Source organism: Polypterus senegalus, chromosome 16 (assembly GCF_016835505.1).
Source record: "Polypterus senegalus isolate Bchr_013 chromosome 16, ASM1683550v1, whole genome shotgun sequence".
Classification (NCBI taxonomy): Eukaryota; Metazoa; Chordata; class Cladistia; order Polypteriformes; family Polypteridae; genus Polypterus; species Polypterus senegalus.
The window spans coordinates 21,858,767-21,872,528 of record NC_053169.1 but is presented as its reverse complement, the minus strand read 5'-3'; the positions used below and the strand labels follow the sequence as shown (position 1 = coordinate 21,872,528).

At 39.9% G+C, this 13,762-nt stretch overlaps 1 protein-coding gene across 1 annotated transcript in view; it reads left to right on the top strand.

Moving 5' to 3' along the window:
• LOC120516974 (calpain-1 catalytic subunit-like) overlaps positions 1–13,762 on the top strand; it is a 102,997-nt gene that overhangs the window by 76,761 nt on the left and 12,474 nt on the right. The window contains exons 17-20 of the mRNA XM_039739015.1: positions 361–425; positions 5,389–5,457; positions 6,923–7,001; positions 11,534–11,647. Of these exons, the coding sequence (XP_039594949.1) occupies positions 361–425; positions 5,389–5,457; positions 6,923–7,001; positions 11,534–11,647 (327 nt within the window). The remainder of the gene's footprint in view (positions 1–360; positions 426–5,388; positions 5,458–6,922; positions 7,002–11,533; positions 11,648–13,762) is intronic.

The following is a 13,762-nucleotide window of genomic DNA, read 5'->3' as shown; positions in this document are numbered from 1 at the left end:
CTCTCTTTAGTCCTGAGCAGAGAGAGCTGCATGAGGGCCTAATCCAGGCGACAGTGTTATGAAAGGCATCAGTAGAAACAATCCAGCAGAGTCTTTTCATTTAAAAAGTGAATTACTTACATAATGTTCACCAAATGGAGAATAAGGGGAAGTACATCTTACATGCAAACCATGCAGCACTTATCACACAAAGTGTTCTGGGAGTCTTCAACAATTTGCTGAATTGTGTGATTGAAGTGAAAACTTTTAAAAATGATCTGGATGAGATACTGGGACAGCGTAGCCCTCTAAGTAACCAGATGAGTCAGACGGACTGAATGGCCTCCTCTCATACATCATCCTCTTCTTACTTCATTCCAGACAAGGATTTAAAGACTGACGGCTTCAGCATGGAGTCCTGCAGAAGTATGGTCAACCTTATGGATGTATCCTTTGGCAAAGTGAAACATCATCACTACTGTTGAGAAGCCTGTTTTTAATATATTAATATATAGAGAGAGACAACTCTATAGGGGCATGTCAGGCAATACACAGTATATAATATATTTATTATATATAAGCATGTTTTTAACAATATTGGAAAATTCACTTTAAAATTTTAAGGATAAATATTTTACTTCATCAGAGCTCTTTGTAAGCAAAGATGCAATGTCCAGGTTGATGCAGCTCAGTAATTCATTTGAACACAATCTGGGTGTTTCCTGTTAGTTCTTGGGTGTTGAATTTAATTCCTACCGGAGGCACTTAACAGCAATAGTTTAATTTTCTTCATACCTTTTCCCAGTCTTTCAGTTTGATCCAATACTCTAAAACAAAATTTCATATCCAAGCTTTGTAACCCCAGCCCTGCTGAGCATTTGCGAGCTTCACCAAGATAATATTTGTTAATAATAAATTCAATCAAGAGCAATATAGATCAGCAGCCAACATTTAACACTGGGCTTTCAGCCACTACAAGGAAAAATGTGATTGCCAGTGCCAATGTAAAGTTTATTTTATTGATATAACTTTGTCATTTTCATTGAATTTGACTTGGTGAAGCTTATACAAATAAAAGTTTAGTGCATGCTTAAAATTTAAGAAAAACAGCGACCACCATTCTCAAACAACCTCTAGACAAACAGTTTCACATAAACACACTCAGGCTGATTCAGATTAATGCGGAAAACTCTTAAGGGCAGCGTATGACTGCTTTACATTCATAAATGGGTCTCCCTTATGTACACACCTGCAGGGTATCATGACAATCGCAGTTCCAATGGCCAGCCCTGCTGGGTCTCATGGGGGCCACCCAGAGGGAGCTCATTTTAGCGAGGTTTCCCCTGACCTGGAAGTACTTCCTCTATGCATTGTGGTAGCACCAGAAGTTCCCGGTAATCAACAAGTTAAGTCTTCCAGTTGTAGTCTTGTGTTTTAAACATGTATTTTTGCTGAAATATTGTTCAATAAACCACTTCCAGAAAAGACACTTGAAATGGAATTATTCTGCTCAACCAGATACAGTCATATGAAAATGTTTGGGAACCCCTCTTAATTCTTTGGATTTTTGTTTATCATTGGCTGAACTTCCTTTTAATATCTGACATGCCTTATGGAAACAGTAGGATTTCAGCAGTGACATTTAAGTTTATTGGATTAACAGAAAATATGCAATATGCATCATAATAAAATTAGACAGGTGCATAAATTTGGTCACCCAACAGAGATATGACATCAGTACTTAGTTGATCCTCCTTTTGCACATATAACAGCCTCTAGACGCTTCCTATATCCTTTGATGAGTGTCTGGATTCTAAAAGAAGGTATTTCTGACCCCATTCTTCCATACAAAATCTCTCCAGTTCAGTTAAATTTGATGGCTGCCAAGCACAGGCAGCCTTCTTTAAATCATTCCATAGATTTGCGATAATATTTAAGTCAGGGGACTGTGACGGCCATTCCAGAACATTGTACTTCTCCATCTGCATGAATTCCTTTGTAGATTTCGAACTGTGTTTCAGGTCATTGTCTTGTTGGAATATCCAACCCCTGCGTAACTTCAACTTTGTGACTGATGCTTGAACATTATCCTGAAGAATTTGTTGAATTTGGGTTGAATTCATCCGACCCTCGACTTTAACAAGGGCCCCAGTCCCTGGACTAGCCACACAGCCCCACAGCATGATGGAACCTCCACCAAATCTGACAGTAGGTAGCAGGTGTTTTTCTTGGAATGTGATGTTCTTCTTCCGCCATGCAAAGGGCTTTTTGTTATGACCAAATAACTCAATTTGTGTCTCATCAGTCCAAAGCACTTTGTTCCAAAATTAATCTGGCTTGTCTAAATGAGCATTTGCATACAACAAGAGAATCTGTTTGTGGCGTGAGTGCAAAAAGGGCTTCTTTGACATCACCCTGCCATACAGATATTCTTTGTGCAAAATGCGCTGAACTGTAGAACGATGTACAGATACACCATCTGCAGCGAGATGTTCTTGCAGGTCTTTGGAGGTGATCTGTAGGTTGTCTGTAACCATTCTCACAATCCTGCTCATATGCCGCTCCTGTATTTTTCTTGGCCTGCCAGACCTGCTGGGTTTAACAGCAACTGTGCCTGTGGCCTTCCATTTCCTGATTCCATTCCTTGCAGTTGAAACTGACAGTTTAAACCTCTGAGATGGCTTTTTGTAGCCTTCTCCTAAACCATGAGACTGAACAATCATTGTTTTCGGATCTTTTGACAGTTGCTTTGAGGATCCCATGTTGTCTGGCACTCTTCAGAGGAGAGTCAAAGGGAAAAACAACTTGCAGTTGACCACCTTAAATACCTTTTACCACCACTGTCCATGAAGTTCAAGGCTTAACAAACTCATCCAGCCAAGTAATCGGCATTGAGCAGTGACAGGCATTCAAATCAGCAAAATTACAAGGGGACTCACCTTTTTGCACAGCCAGTTTTTCACATTTCATTTAATTTCATACAACTAAATACTGTTTCACTAAAAATCTTTGTTTGGAAAACATCCCAGTACTCTGATGTTCCTAGGAAATGAAAGACATACCAATGTTATCTTTTTTGTTGAAAATGGAGTAAATTATTACGTAGGCTGAGAGGGGGTTCCCAAACTTTTTCTTATAACTGTAAATCAGCATGGCATCTCTTGACCATTTATGGGGCGTGGGGAATGGCAAGGGCACAGCCAGCACCTTTCAAACAACAGTAATTGAAGCCAGTTGTTCAGTTTAGTATGTATAACTACCCGTGGATGGTTTCTTCTGATTTAATTGATGATAATAGTCCATCCCATTTCTAAAAGTATTCTTTTAATTTTGCAGGACAACAAAGATTTTGCTTTCTGAACATTTTTGGGGCGTATCTGGCAGATTTTGGCCTGCTGATCACAAAAGTCACCTTTGCATTTTCCTATTGCCTACTGTTTTAATGCAGTCACATATTTTTGTAATTTCTCTCATAAGTGTATACATATTCAGTACAACAACTACTACTGGAGCATGTGTGCTGATCAAAAAATGTGGCAATGATACTAGGAATGGAGCTGAAATACACCAAATGCTGTCGTTTCATTTGTGAAAGTTATAGCCGTGCTGAAGAGCCTCATTACATTAAAAAGAACTGGCTGCACTGTAAGGGCAGAAACAAAGAAACGAACCAACAATGATATTTTTGCCCCCTCTTCATATAAAACATAGACCGATGAAACATTTTTTGAAAGCGATGAACAAGGAAGGTGTAGGATTTTTGGTATTAGAGACCAATGTTTCTACCAATAGCTGATGACAAGTTTAAGAAAGGCATGTTTGTTAGTCCACAAATTGGACACAAATCATTGTTGACAGGTGACTTGCTGTTCTTTTAGTTTGGGCAGGTGAAATCACATGGAAGGCATTCAAGGATGTTGTTAAGGTTTTTTTTGATTACTACAGAGCACCAGAGTAGATCCAGCTGGTTAAAAACATACAGTACATCAAACATACCAACCATAAAGTTCAACATGTTGCTAATATTCATGTTCTACATTCACTCTTGGACTTCTTCCCTGCTAATCTTGGTGTAGTTAATGATGAACAGAGAGAAAGGTTTCACCAGGGCATTGCAACGATAGAAAATCTTTTAGGACAAGTGGAATCTGTCAATACTGGCTGACTATTGAAACTTGAAGCATCAGATGCTGAGTACAAATGAAAATCAGCAACAAAACATGTTTAGTTCAATTGAACGAATGCATTGTGTCAGCACCATTAAGTGATTAAACACACTACATTCAATAAAAGTTAATTTCATGTTTCCCAACATTCCTATGTAATTCAGTCAATCTGAAAATATATTTGTGTTCAGCTTGAAGCCATCTATCAGAATTACCAAAAAACATTCAGTAAGCAAAATGTTTGAAAACAATTGTCGTGCAGAGTTTAATATGGTTCAACATTACTGATTATTTGAGTGTAAACATAATGTTAATTAACCCTTAACAAATGTAAAATACATTTCTTTGTTAGCCCATTTTTTGCATAACGCGGATGTCTATTTTAGACTGGAAATAATGGTCCGTTCATGCATACAGGGTGGTCCAGATCTAATTATGCAATTATGAAAAGGCGGACATATCACACCCGCTGTTCGACTGACAACCGTCTCCTTGCCATTTTGGAATGCAGGGCAGGTGCTGCCATCTATCGGCAACAAAAATAATTTTTTGTGAATTCTCTATGTAATAAACTTAAGAGTTATAGCGTGGGTGGCACGGTGGCGCAGTGGGTAGTGCTGCTGCTTCGCAGTTAGGAGACCCGGGTTCACTATATTCCCGGGTCCTCCCTGCGTGGAGTTTGCATGTTCTCCCCGTGTCTGCGTGGGTTTCCTCTGGGCGCTCTGGTTTCTTCCCACAGTCCAAAGACATGCAGGTTAGGTGCAATCTCTAGTTGATGGGTGTGGGTGTGCCCTGCGGTGGGCTGGCACCCTGTCCGGGGTTTGTTTCCTGCCTTGCGCCCTGTGTTGGCTGAGATTGGCTCCAGCAGACCCCCGTGACCCTGTAGTTAGGATATAGCGGGTTGGATAATGGATGGATGGATGGATAATGGATGGATGGATGGATGGATGGAAGTTATAGCGTAATGAAAATTGCATAATTAGATCTAGACCACCCTATACATACATTTGTATCACAAGTTTAGCTGAGTGTTGAAATACCAATGGATGAGGTAAGGTCATGTTGACCCTTTTCTACATTTGAACCTCTCTAGGTAAGAATGTTACATCATTACACTGAATTACTAAATGAAGTGTAAATTAACTGATATCCACTTTGATGTCACAGAAGGCAGATCAGCTACATTTAACTTTATTTAGCCTTGGCATTCTTGCAAAAATTTCCTTAACCAGTTTATTCTCAGAAAGATGGCAGTGCTCGTTTGGGATTGGTGGAATTTCAGATTCTTTGGAACAAGATCAGAAAATGGCTGGTAAGTTCCCATTGACAGTCTTGTCAGAAAAATCACATCCTGTCATTGTTGAGTGCTGTGTTATACTATGCCGTTTACTAGAATAGCATTTTGATTGAAATCTATTTGCAAAATTATTTATTGGCACCCATTTACTTTACCTTAAGTCAGAACCTGGCAACAGTAAATACTTTGACTTTTGAAGCCCGTCCTATGGCAGTAGTACATTGGATTTGTGCATTGTGACACTTGCTTGTCAATTATTAAGCCAGTTCCAAAAGTACAGCGAGGCAGATGTGGATGGTTGCTCTCATGTCAAATTTACTTATTTTTGAAAGGCACTGGATTTATTGTATTAGGAAATGAACTGGAATACCTGATGGAAGAGATTTTTACTGCAATTACTGTTGGTCAGATACGTGCCCCTGAGTTTACTATATGGTCACTTTGCTGGCTAGTCAGAAAAGAAAGGCATTCATATATCTGAAGTACACAGTATTGCAAAAAACCTACTGCTGCACCAGGCTTCCATAGACAGCTGTCATCCCTTGGTATCCAGTAGACAATATAGATTAGAACAGGCATTTCAGCCCATTCAGTGGCCTGGCTTCGGTATAAAACCCATCACCTGTGTACCACAAAACACTCTACCCTGGTCTCTCTTGCTCAGTTTCACATACCTGTTCTTCTTTCTAATGACCCTTTCGTAAATGTCTCCCTAAATTTCAAAGTCATCTGGAATGTTGACAGGACTTTTAGACCTCCAGATACGGAGTTGCCTGCCCATCAGTGCTTTCTAGACAAACTAACAGTCTTGCTATCCACCAAGTGTGCAAGGCCAGTTCAAAATGTCTGCTCCAATTGTACAGCAGACTTGTCTCTTTTTTGTGACTTTGCTGCCCCCTTTTGGCCAGTAGCAGCTGCCACGGCCTCCCTCTGATCCACAGAGAGTCCTCTTTTTCTCTGTCGGTCTCTTAGTTGTTATTATCTGACCACAATACTCTAAGGGGGTTTCTTTGTCTTTGTGATTGTAGACATCTCTGTAGCCCATCACAGACCCTTTCTCTGTCTTGTACAAGTTTAGTGTCTCCTGTAGAGTAAATGTAGTTTATCTGGCTGCCATGATTAAGTTTATGTGTAAGGTGCAACATTTTTATTCCTTAAGTGGAAAGGACACAATTAACTAGTATTTAGTGGGAAAATAATACAACGTTCTAAAACCCGTAATTCAGTTAAAGTTCTCTGTGGCACCATACCCTATGCCAGCATCATGTGGCACCCTGCAGGAACAAGCCAGGGATGGAGCACTAGACCATTACAGCTCTGGTAAAGTACGACTTCAGTTAGTTAGAATGATTTATATTCTGATTTGAGACAGTTTAAGGGCTGATACCATAACAGTGCTAAATGCTCAATGATGTTGCTGTGGGGAGAACTGAAAGAAAAAAAACTCTGGATTTGTTTTTCTTTTTTGTTTTAATTCCAGGGTATCTTCAGGCAGTATGACTTGGACAAATCAGGAACCATGAGTTCTTATGAAATGCGTCTTGCTCTTGAATCTGCAGGTAACTGTCACCACCTTTTGCAGTTTATTAGGATGCAATTCTACAAAGGAAAAAAACTTCAGTTTGTACAGAAAGAGGTTCAGCTTTGCTAGGTTTTAATGGTTCAGTCATGAACTTCAACAATAATTCTACAATTTTGACTTGGAATCAGTAAAGTATCAATGGTCATCATGTATTAAAAAATTTTGTTGGGCGCTTGACGAGACTGCAAATGTTTTCAAAATTTAAAAAAAAGAAAGGCACATTTTCTAGGGTTTTTAAGTTGTCGGCATTCAGCATCAAGGAGTTTTTTGCTTTGGTTCCTAACAACGTTCATGATTGCTGACAATCGTCATATCATCAATCTGTCTATCATAGCACAGTTTGATCATTTATACTGTGCCATCTATCTGTAACAACAACCTTCACTGATCCTTTTATCATTGATGTCTTTATCTGTTCTCCTGTCTGTCTATCTGTTGTGGTAGTTCAGCCTCAGCACAGACAGACACAGACATGATGTTCCAAAAAATACACTCTTTACTAATAAAAGTCCAGCACACAACACAGTGTCCCTGCACCAAACACCTTTCTTCCGGTCTTTTCTCACCTCTCCGGACTTCTCCTACCGCCTTTCCACCTCTCCTCATGAGTGTTGCCTTCTTCCTCCTGACTTGGCTCCCTCACTTGGAGGAGGCGGCCTCTTTTATAATCACCCGGATGTGCTCCAGGTGCTCTCTGATGATTTTCCAGTGGCACTTCCTGGTGTGGCGGAAGTGCTGCATGAGCACCCGGAAGCACTTTGGGTGTCCCTGGAATCTCTTCCGACAGCACTTCTGGGTGTGGTGGAAGTGCTGACACCCAGGGCTCTGCAATCCTCGGGGCGTCTCCCTGTGGTGGCCACGGGACCCAATGGGGTTGAGCTTCCATGATCCATTCTTGTGGCCCAAGGGAGGTATAATCCCTCTCCTGGTCCTTCTAGGCATCCCAGCTGGGCATGGGTCCTGGCCGTCCGCCACACTGTCTGTGTAATATAGTACCCTCTGTCTGTCTATCTATCCATTATATAGTTTCTTTCATATCTATCTTTCTACAGTATCACACAGTGTCTTTCATACTTATCCTTCTATAATACAGGTGCTGGTCATAAAATTAGAATATCATGACAAAGTTGATTTATTTCAGTAATTCCATTCAAAAAGTGAAACTTGTATATTAGATTCATTCATCACACACAGACTGATGTATTTCAAATGTTTATTTTTTTTAATTTTGATGATTATAACTGACAACTAATGAAAGTCCCAAATTCAGTATCTCGGAAAATTAGAATATCAATTAAGACCAATGCAAAAAAAGGATTTTTAGAAATGTTGGCCAACTGAAAGGTATGAACATGAAAAGTATGAGCATGTACAGCACTCAATATTTAGTTGGGGCTCCTTTGGCCTGGATTACTGCAGCAATGTGGCGTGGCATGGAGTTGATCAGTCTGTGGCACTGCTCAGGTGTTATGAGAGCCCATGTTGCTCTGATAGTGGCCTTCAGCTCTTCTGAATTGTTGGGTCTGGCGTATTGCATCTTCCTCTTCACAATACCCCATAGATTTTCTATGGGGTTAAGGTCAGGCGAGTTTGCTGGCCAATCAAGAACAGGGATACCATGGTCCTTAAACCAGGTACTGGTAGCTTTGGCACTGTGTGCAGGTGGCAGGTCCTGTTGGAGTTCGTCAGCAGAAGGTAGCATGAAGTGCTCTAAAACTTCCTGGTAGACGGCTGCATTGACCTTGGACCTCAGAAAACACAATGGACCAACACCAGCAGATGACATGGCACCCCAAACCATCACTGACTATGGAAACTTTACACTGGACCTCAAGCAACGTGGATTCTGTGCCTCTCCTCTCTTCCTCCAGACCTTGATTTCCAAAGGAAATGCAAAATTTACTTTCATCAGAGAACATAACTTTGGACCACTCAGCAGCAGTCCAGTCCTTTTTGTCTTTAGCCCAGGCGAGACGCTTCTGACGCTGTCTCTTGTTCAAGAGTGGCTTGACACCAGGAATGTGACAGCTGAAGCCCATGTCTTACATACGTCTGTGCCTGGTGGTTCTTGAAGCACTGACTCCAGCTGCAGTCCACTCTTTGTGAATCTCCCCCACAGTTTTGTTTCACAATCCTCTCCAGGGTGTGGTTATCTCTATTGCTTGTACACTTTTTCTACCACATCTTGTCCTTCCCTTCGCCTCTCTATTAATGTGCTTGGACACAGAGCTCTGTGAACAGCCAGCCTCTTTAGCAATGACCTTTTGTGTCTTGCCCTCCTTGTGCAAGGTGTCAATGGTCGTCTTTTGGACAACTGTCAAGTCAGCAGTCTTCCCCATGATTGTGTAGCCTACAGAACTCGACTGAGAGACCATTTAAAGGCTTTTGCAGGTGTTTTGAGTTAATTAGCTGATTAGAGTGTGGCACCAGGTGTCTTCAATATTGAACCTTTTCACAATATTCTAATTTTCAGAGATACTGAATTTGGGACTTTCATTAGTTGTCAGTTATAATCATCAAAATTAAAAGAAATAAACATTTGAAATACATCAGTCTGTGTGTAATGAATGAATCTAATATACAAGTTTCACTTTTTGAATAGAATTACTGAAATACATCAACTTTGTCATGATATTCTAATTTTATGACCAGCACCTGTAGAACACATTTCATATCTATTATATAGTGCCTCACATCTCTCTATCTAGTTATCATAGAGTGCTGTTCACGTTTATCTATTTATCAATCACATAGTGCCCTTCTATCTATCTATCTATCATATAGTGCAGGGGTGCCCAATGCGTCGATTGCGATCGACCGGTAGATCGCGTTGCATTCAAAAAAGATTTTTTTTTAAATGTTAGTCTATCATATATCCTCCCTATGGAATTTGCCACTTGATTGACATACAGGACGGCCAGTCTGAGATCTCTTCTCTTCTAACACACTGCTCATCCCGCACGCACAATCAAACGAGCGAGCTACTGCAAAACTCTGGCTATGATCTAGTTAGCCTTCCAATTTATATCGACTAAAGATAGGATTTAAAAAAGTTGTTTGGGGAGAGTATGGGCTGGATGTGGAATTGGAAGAGGATTTTTTTTCTCTCACAATGTCACAATCGAAGTGTGTTTGTCTGATCTGTCAATCTGTCATTGCTATTCCAAAGAAGGAAAATGTGGAAAGGCACTTTCGAACTGTTCATAAAAACTGCGAAACTGACGTCCTTCCAAAAAGCAATCTGAGAAAGAGAAAGGAGAGGGAACTAAAATCGCAGTTAATCGGACAGCACTCGGCTGAATTCAAAAGCTCCTTGACTGCGCTACTTATTTATGCGAGTCAGCCTTTTCCCACATGACGATTATTAAATCCAAATACTGTAGTGACCATAAATGTATTGAATTATTGTGCCATAAAGGTTATTCAGTTATGCAAGGTACGACAACATACATTTTATGTATAAAGTATATTCAGTGTATATATACAGTATATATATATATATATATAGTACAGGCCAAAAGTTTGGACACACCTCCTCATTCAATGTGTTTTCTTTATTTTCATGACCATTTCCAGCACTCCATCACTCTCCTTCTTGGTCAAATAGCCCTTACACAGCCTGGAGGTGTGTTTGGGGTCATTGTCCTGTTGAAAAATCAATGATCGTCCAACTAACCTGACTTCTGCACAACACAACTGCTGGTCCCAACCCCATTGATAAAGCAAGAAATTCCACTAAATAACCCTGATAAGGCACACCTGTGAAGTGAAAACCATTTCAGGTGACTACCTGTTGAAGCTCATCGAGAGAAGGCCAAGAGTGTGCAAAGCAGTAATCAGAGCAAAGGGTGGCTATTTTGAAGAAACTAGAATATAAAACATGTTTTATTTTGAAGAAACTAGAATATAAAACATGTTTTCAGTTATTTCACCTTTTTTGTTAAGTACATAACTCCACATGTGTTCATTCATAGTTTTGATGCCTTCAGTGAGAATCTACCAATGTAAACGGTCATGAAAATAAAGAAAACACATTGAATGAGGAGGTGTGGCCAAACTTTTGGCCTGTACTGTATGTATATATATATATATATATATATATATATATATATATATATATATATATATAATTTTAATGTAGGTGGATCATTTCGACCTGGTCATTTTAAAAGTAGCTTGTAAGCCAAAAAAGTGTGGGCACCCCTGATATAGGGCCTTTCCTATCTCTCTATCTCTCTCTCTCTGTCTCTCTCAGTGGTTCTGTCCTGGAGACCCCAGTCTGTTGTTGCAGGTTTTCCTTCCTGCCACCTTCTCTTTGTAATTGGACTCTTAGCCTAATTAAGTGGGTTGTTATTTTCCAAGTCCTGTGTTTTTGGCACAATGTAGAAATTAATAAACTATTGACATGCAGACTTTTCTTTGTATTCATTGCTTACATTATTTTAATTAATACTTTTTAACTTTCAGTGTACCATTCTTTATTATTTTAATGTTTTTCTCTTTTTTCAGGTTTCAAACTAAACAATAAAATAAACCAGGTTCTTGTTGCAAGGTATGCAGATAAGGACATGATTGATTTTGACAATTTTATCAGCTGCATAGTGAAACTGGAAGTCATGTTTAGTAAGTAATGTTTTTCTTTACTTTATGCGTCTGTCGCCATTCATTGTGTATTTAAGACTTCTGTTGATGAGATCTGATCAGCTATAATTAAACACAAAGGATGTAGAGCCATTAAGTACCACTTTCAGTTTACTGACACTTTTTCATAGTTTCTAAAATTTATGAACAAAGATGAGATGGAGCAACATAAACTCTACTTAAAATAAATGATTGTGGGTGAAGTATTTGGCACAGAAAACTGAGACTTCTTCGCCCTTTCCATTTTTAAATGTTTTTTCTGTTTAAAAATATCCATAATTTATATCAGAGTGTCGACAACATAAGGAAATGAGCAGTTATCAGCCTGGATGGGCTTTTCAGGATTTAATTTGTCTGCACGAGATGTGAGCACTGCTCACAAAATGATTGGCAGAGTTGGAATGCAAAGCCAAAACACTCCTAAGTTACTGGGAACTACGGAATAATGGAATGGCGGGTGAGACGTAACAAGCCTAGCAAAAGAGAGCTGCTGAGACCGAAGGGACCCCCTAGAGCCGGGCCGACAATAACTCAGACCCAGGAGGGCCGCAGGGACTACAGCTTTTCATTCCAGCCACTTTCTTAATTAGTGATGAAATCATTTTGTGAATGGGACACACTTTTGTCTGTTTACATGACTTGCTTTTTAAGATTCAGTGTGGAACATGGAGGTGAAGATTTTTGGGATGTTATGAAGGTTGAGTGATTAGAGTTGGGGAATATGTGTTCTCTACTAAAACAAACTTTCAGTGGCCATGAAGAAGAGGTCTGTCCTTCATCGTGTGTTCACTGTCATGGCATACATTGAATCTAAGTCTCTGACAGATGAAAAGAAGATTTTACTTGAAGTTTAACGTTCATCAGTGAGTAAGGAGTTCCTTCTTAACTTTAGAAATACTAAGAAATAGTCAAAGGTAGAGACAGGCTATAGAGCAGGGGTCTCCAACTCCAGTCCTGGAGAGCTACTGTGGCTGCAGGTTTTCATTCTAACTCTTTTCTTAATTAGTGACCAGTTTTTACTGCTAATTAACTATTTCCCTTTATTTTAATTGACTTTTCTTGAGACTTTGACCACTGAATTGATTCTTTTTTCCTTAAACGGCACCTAAACCTAAATTTGATGTGAAGTGAGCCAACAGAGGAGCAAGTAAGTTGGGGCCTCAAACTCCAACCAACTTCACTTCATTCAGTTTCTTAATTTGAAGCTAATTCTTGTTGCTAATTAAACCCGTTATTTAATTCCAGGGCGCTTATTCTGCCATGGCAGACATTTCCAAAACTGTTGATTTTCTTTTTTAAGAGCGCCGTCAAGATGTTTTATGGACCTGAACAGATCAACATTACTGAGGCCTTCACCTTTCTTGATTTCCAGTTATTGTGTGATGGACGCAGGTTGTTGTTTATGTGTTGGTACATTTTGTGTCTTAATATTGTTTGGTTGCTAATTAAGGAAAAAAGAAATAATTAAGTGGCCTGAGTCTTAAGTTGGGCATCAATTAACATTAAGGCAAAGTGTTAATTAGCAGCAAAATCTGGTCACTAATTAAGAAAAGGGTTAGAATGAAAACCTGCAGCCACAGTAGCTCTCCGGGACTGGAGTTAGAGACCCCTGCTATAGACATTCAGCACGATGTCAGCCAGTAGCATTAAACAACAGCATTACAATTATTCATCAAGATTTGCTGTATAAAGTCCAATCCGTGCGTATGTTTTTAGGAATGTGTCGATCTATTTGCAAACTAATTTAGAACAACATATTATTAATGGTAGAGCTCATTAGAAAAAGGTCAGTCAGTCAGTAAGTCATTTGCTAACCCACTTAGTCCTGAACATAGTTGTGGGGGTCTGCCAGAGCCTATCCCACCTAGCATAGGGAGCAAGGCAGAAACAAACCCTGGACAGGACGCCAGTCCATCACTGGGTGAAAACGCATGCACGCACACACACCAATCACACGCTGGGGGCAATTAAGTGTCGCCAATGCACGTAACCCGCATGTTTCTGGACAGTGGGAGGAAACCCACACAGACACGGGGAGAACATGCAAATGCCACGTAGGGAGGACCCGGGACGTGAACCCTGGCCTCCTTACTGCGC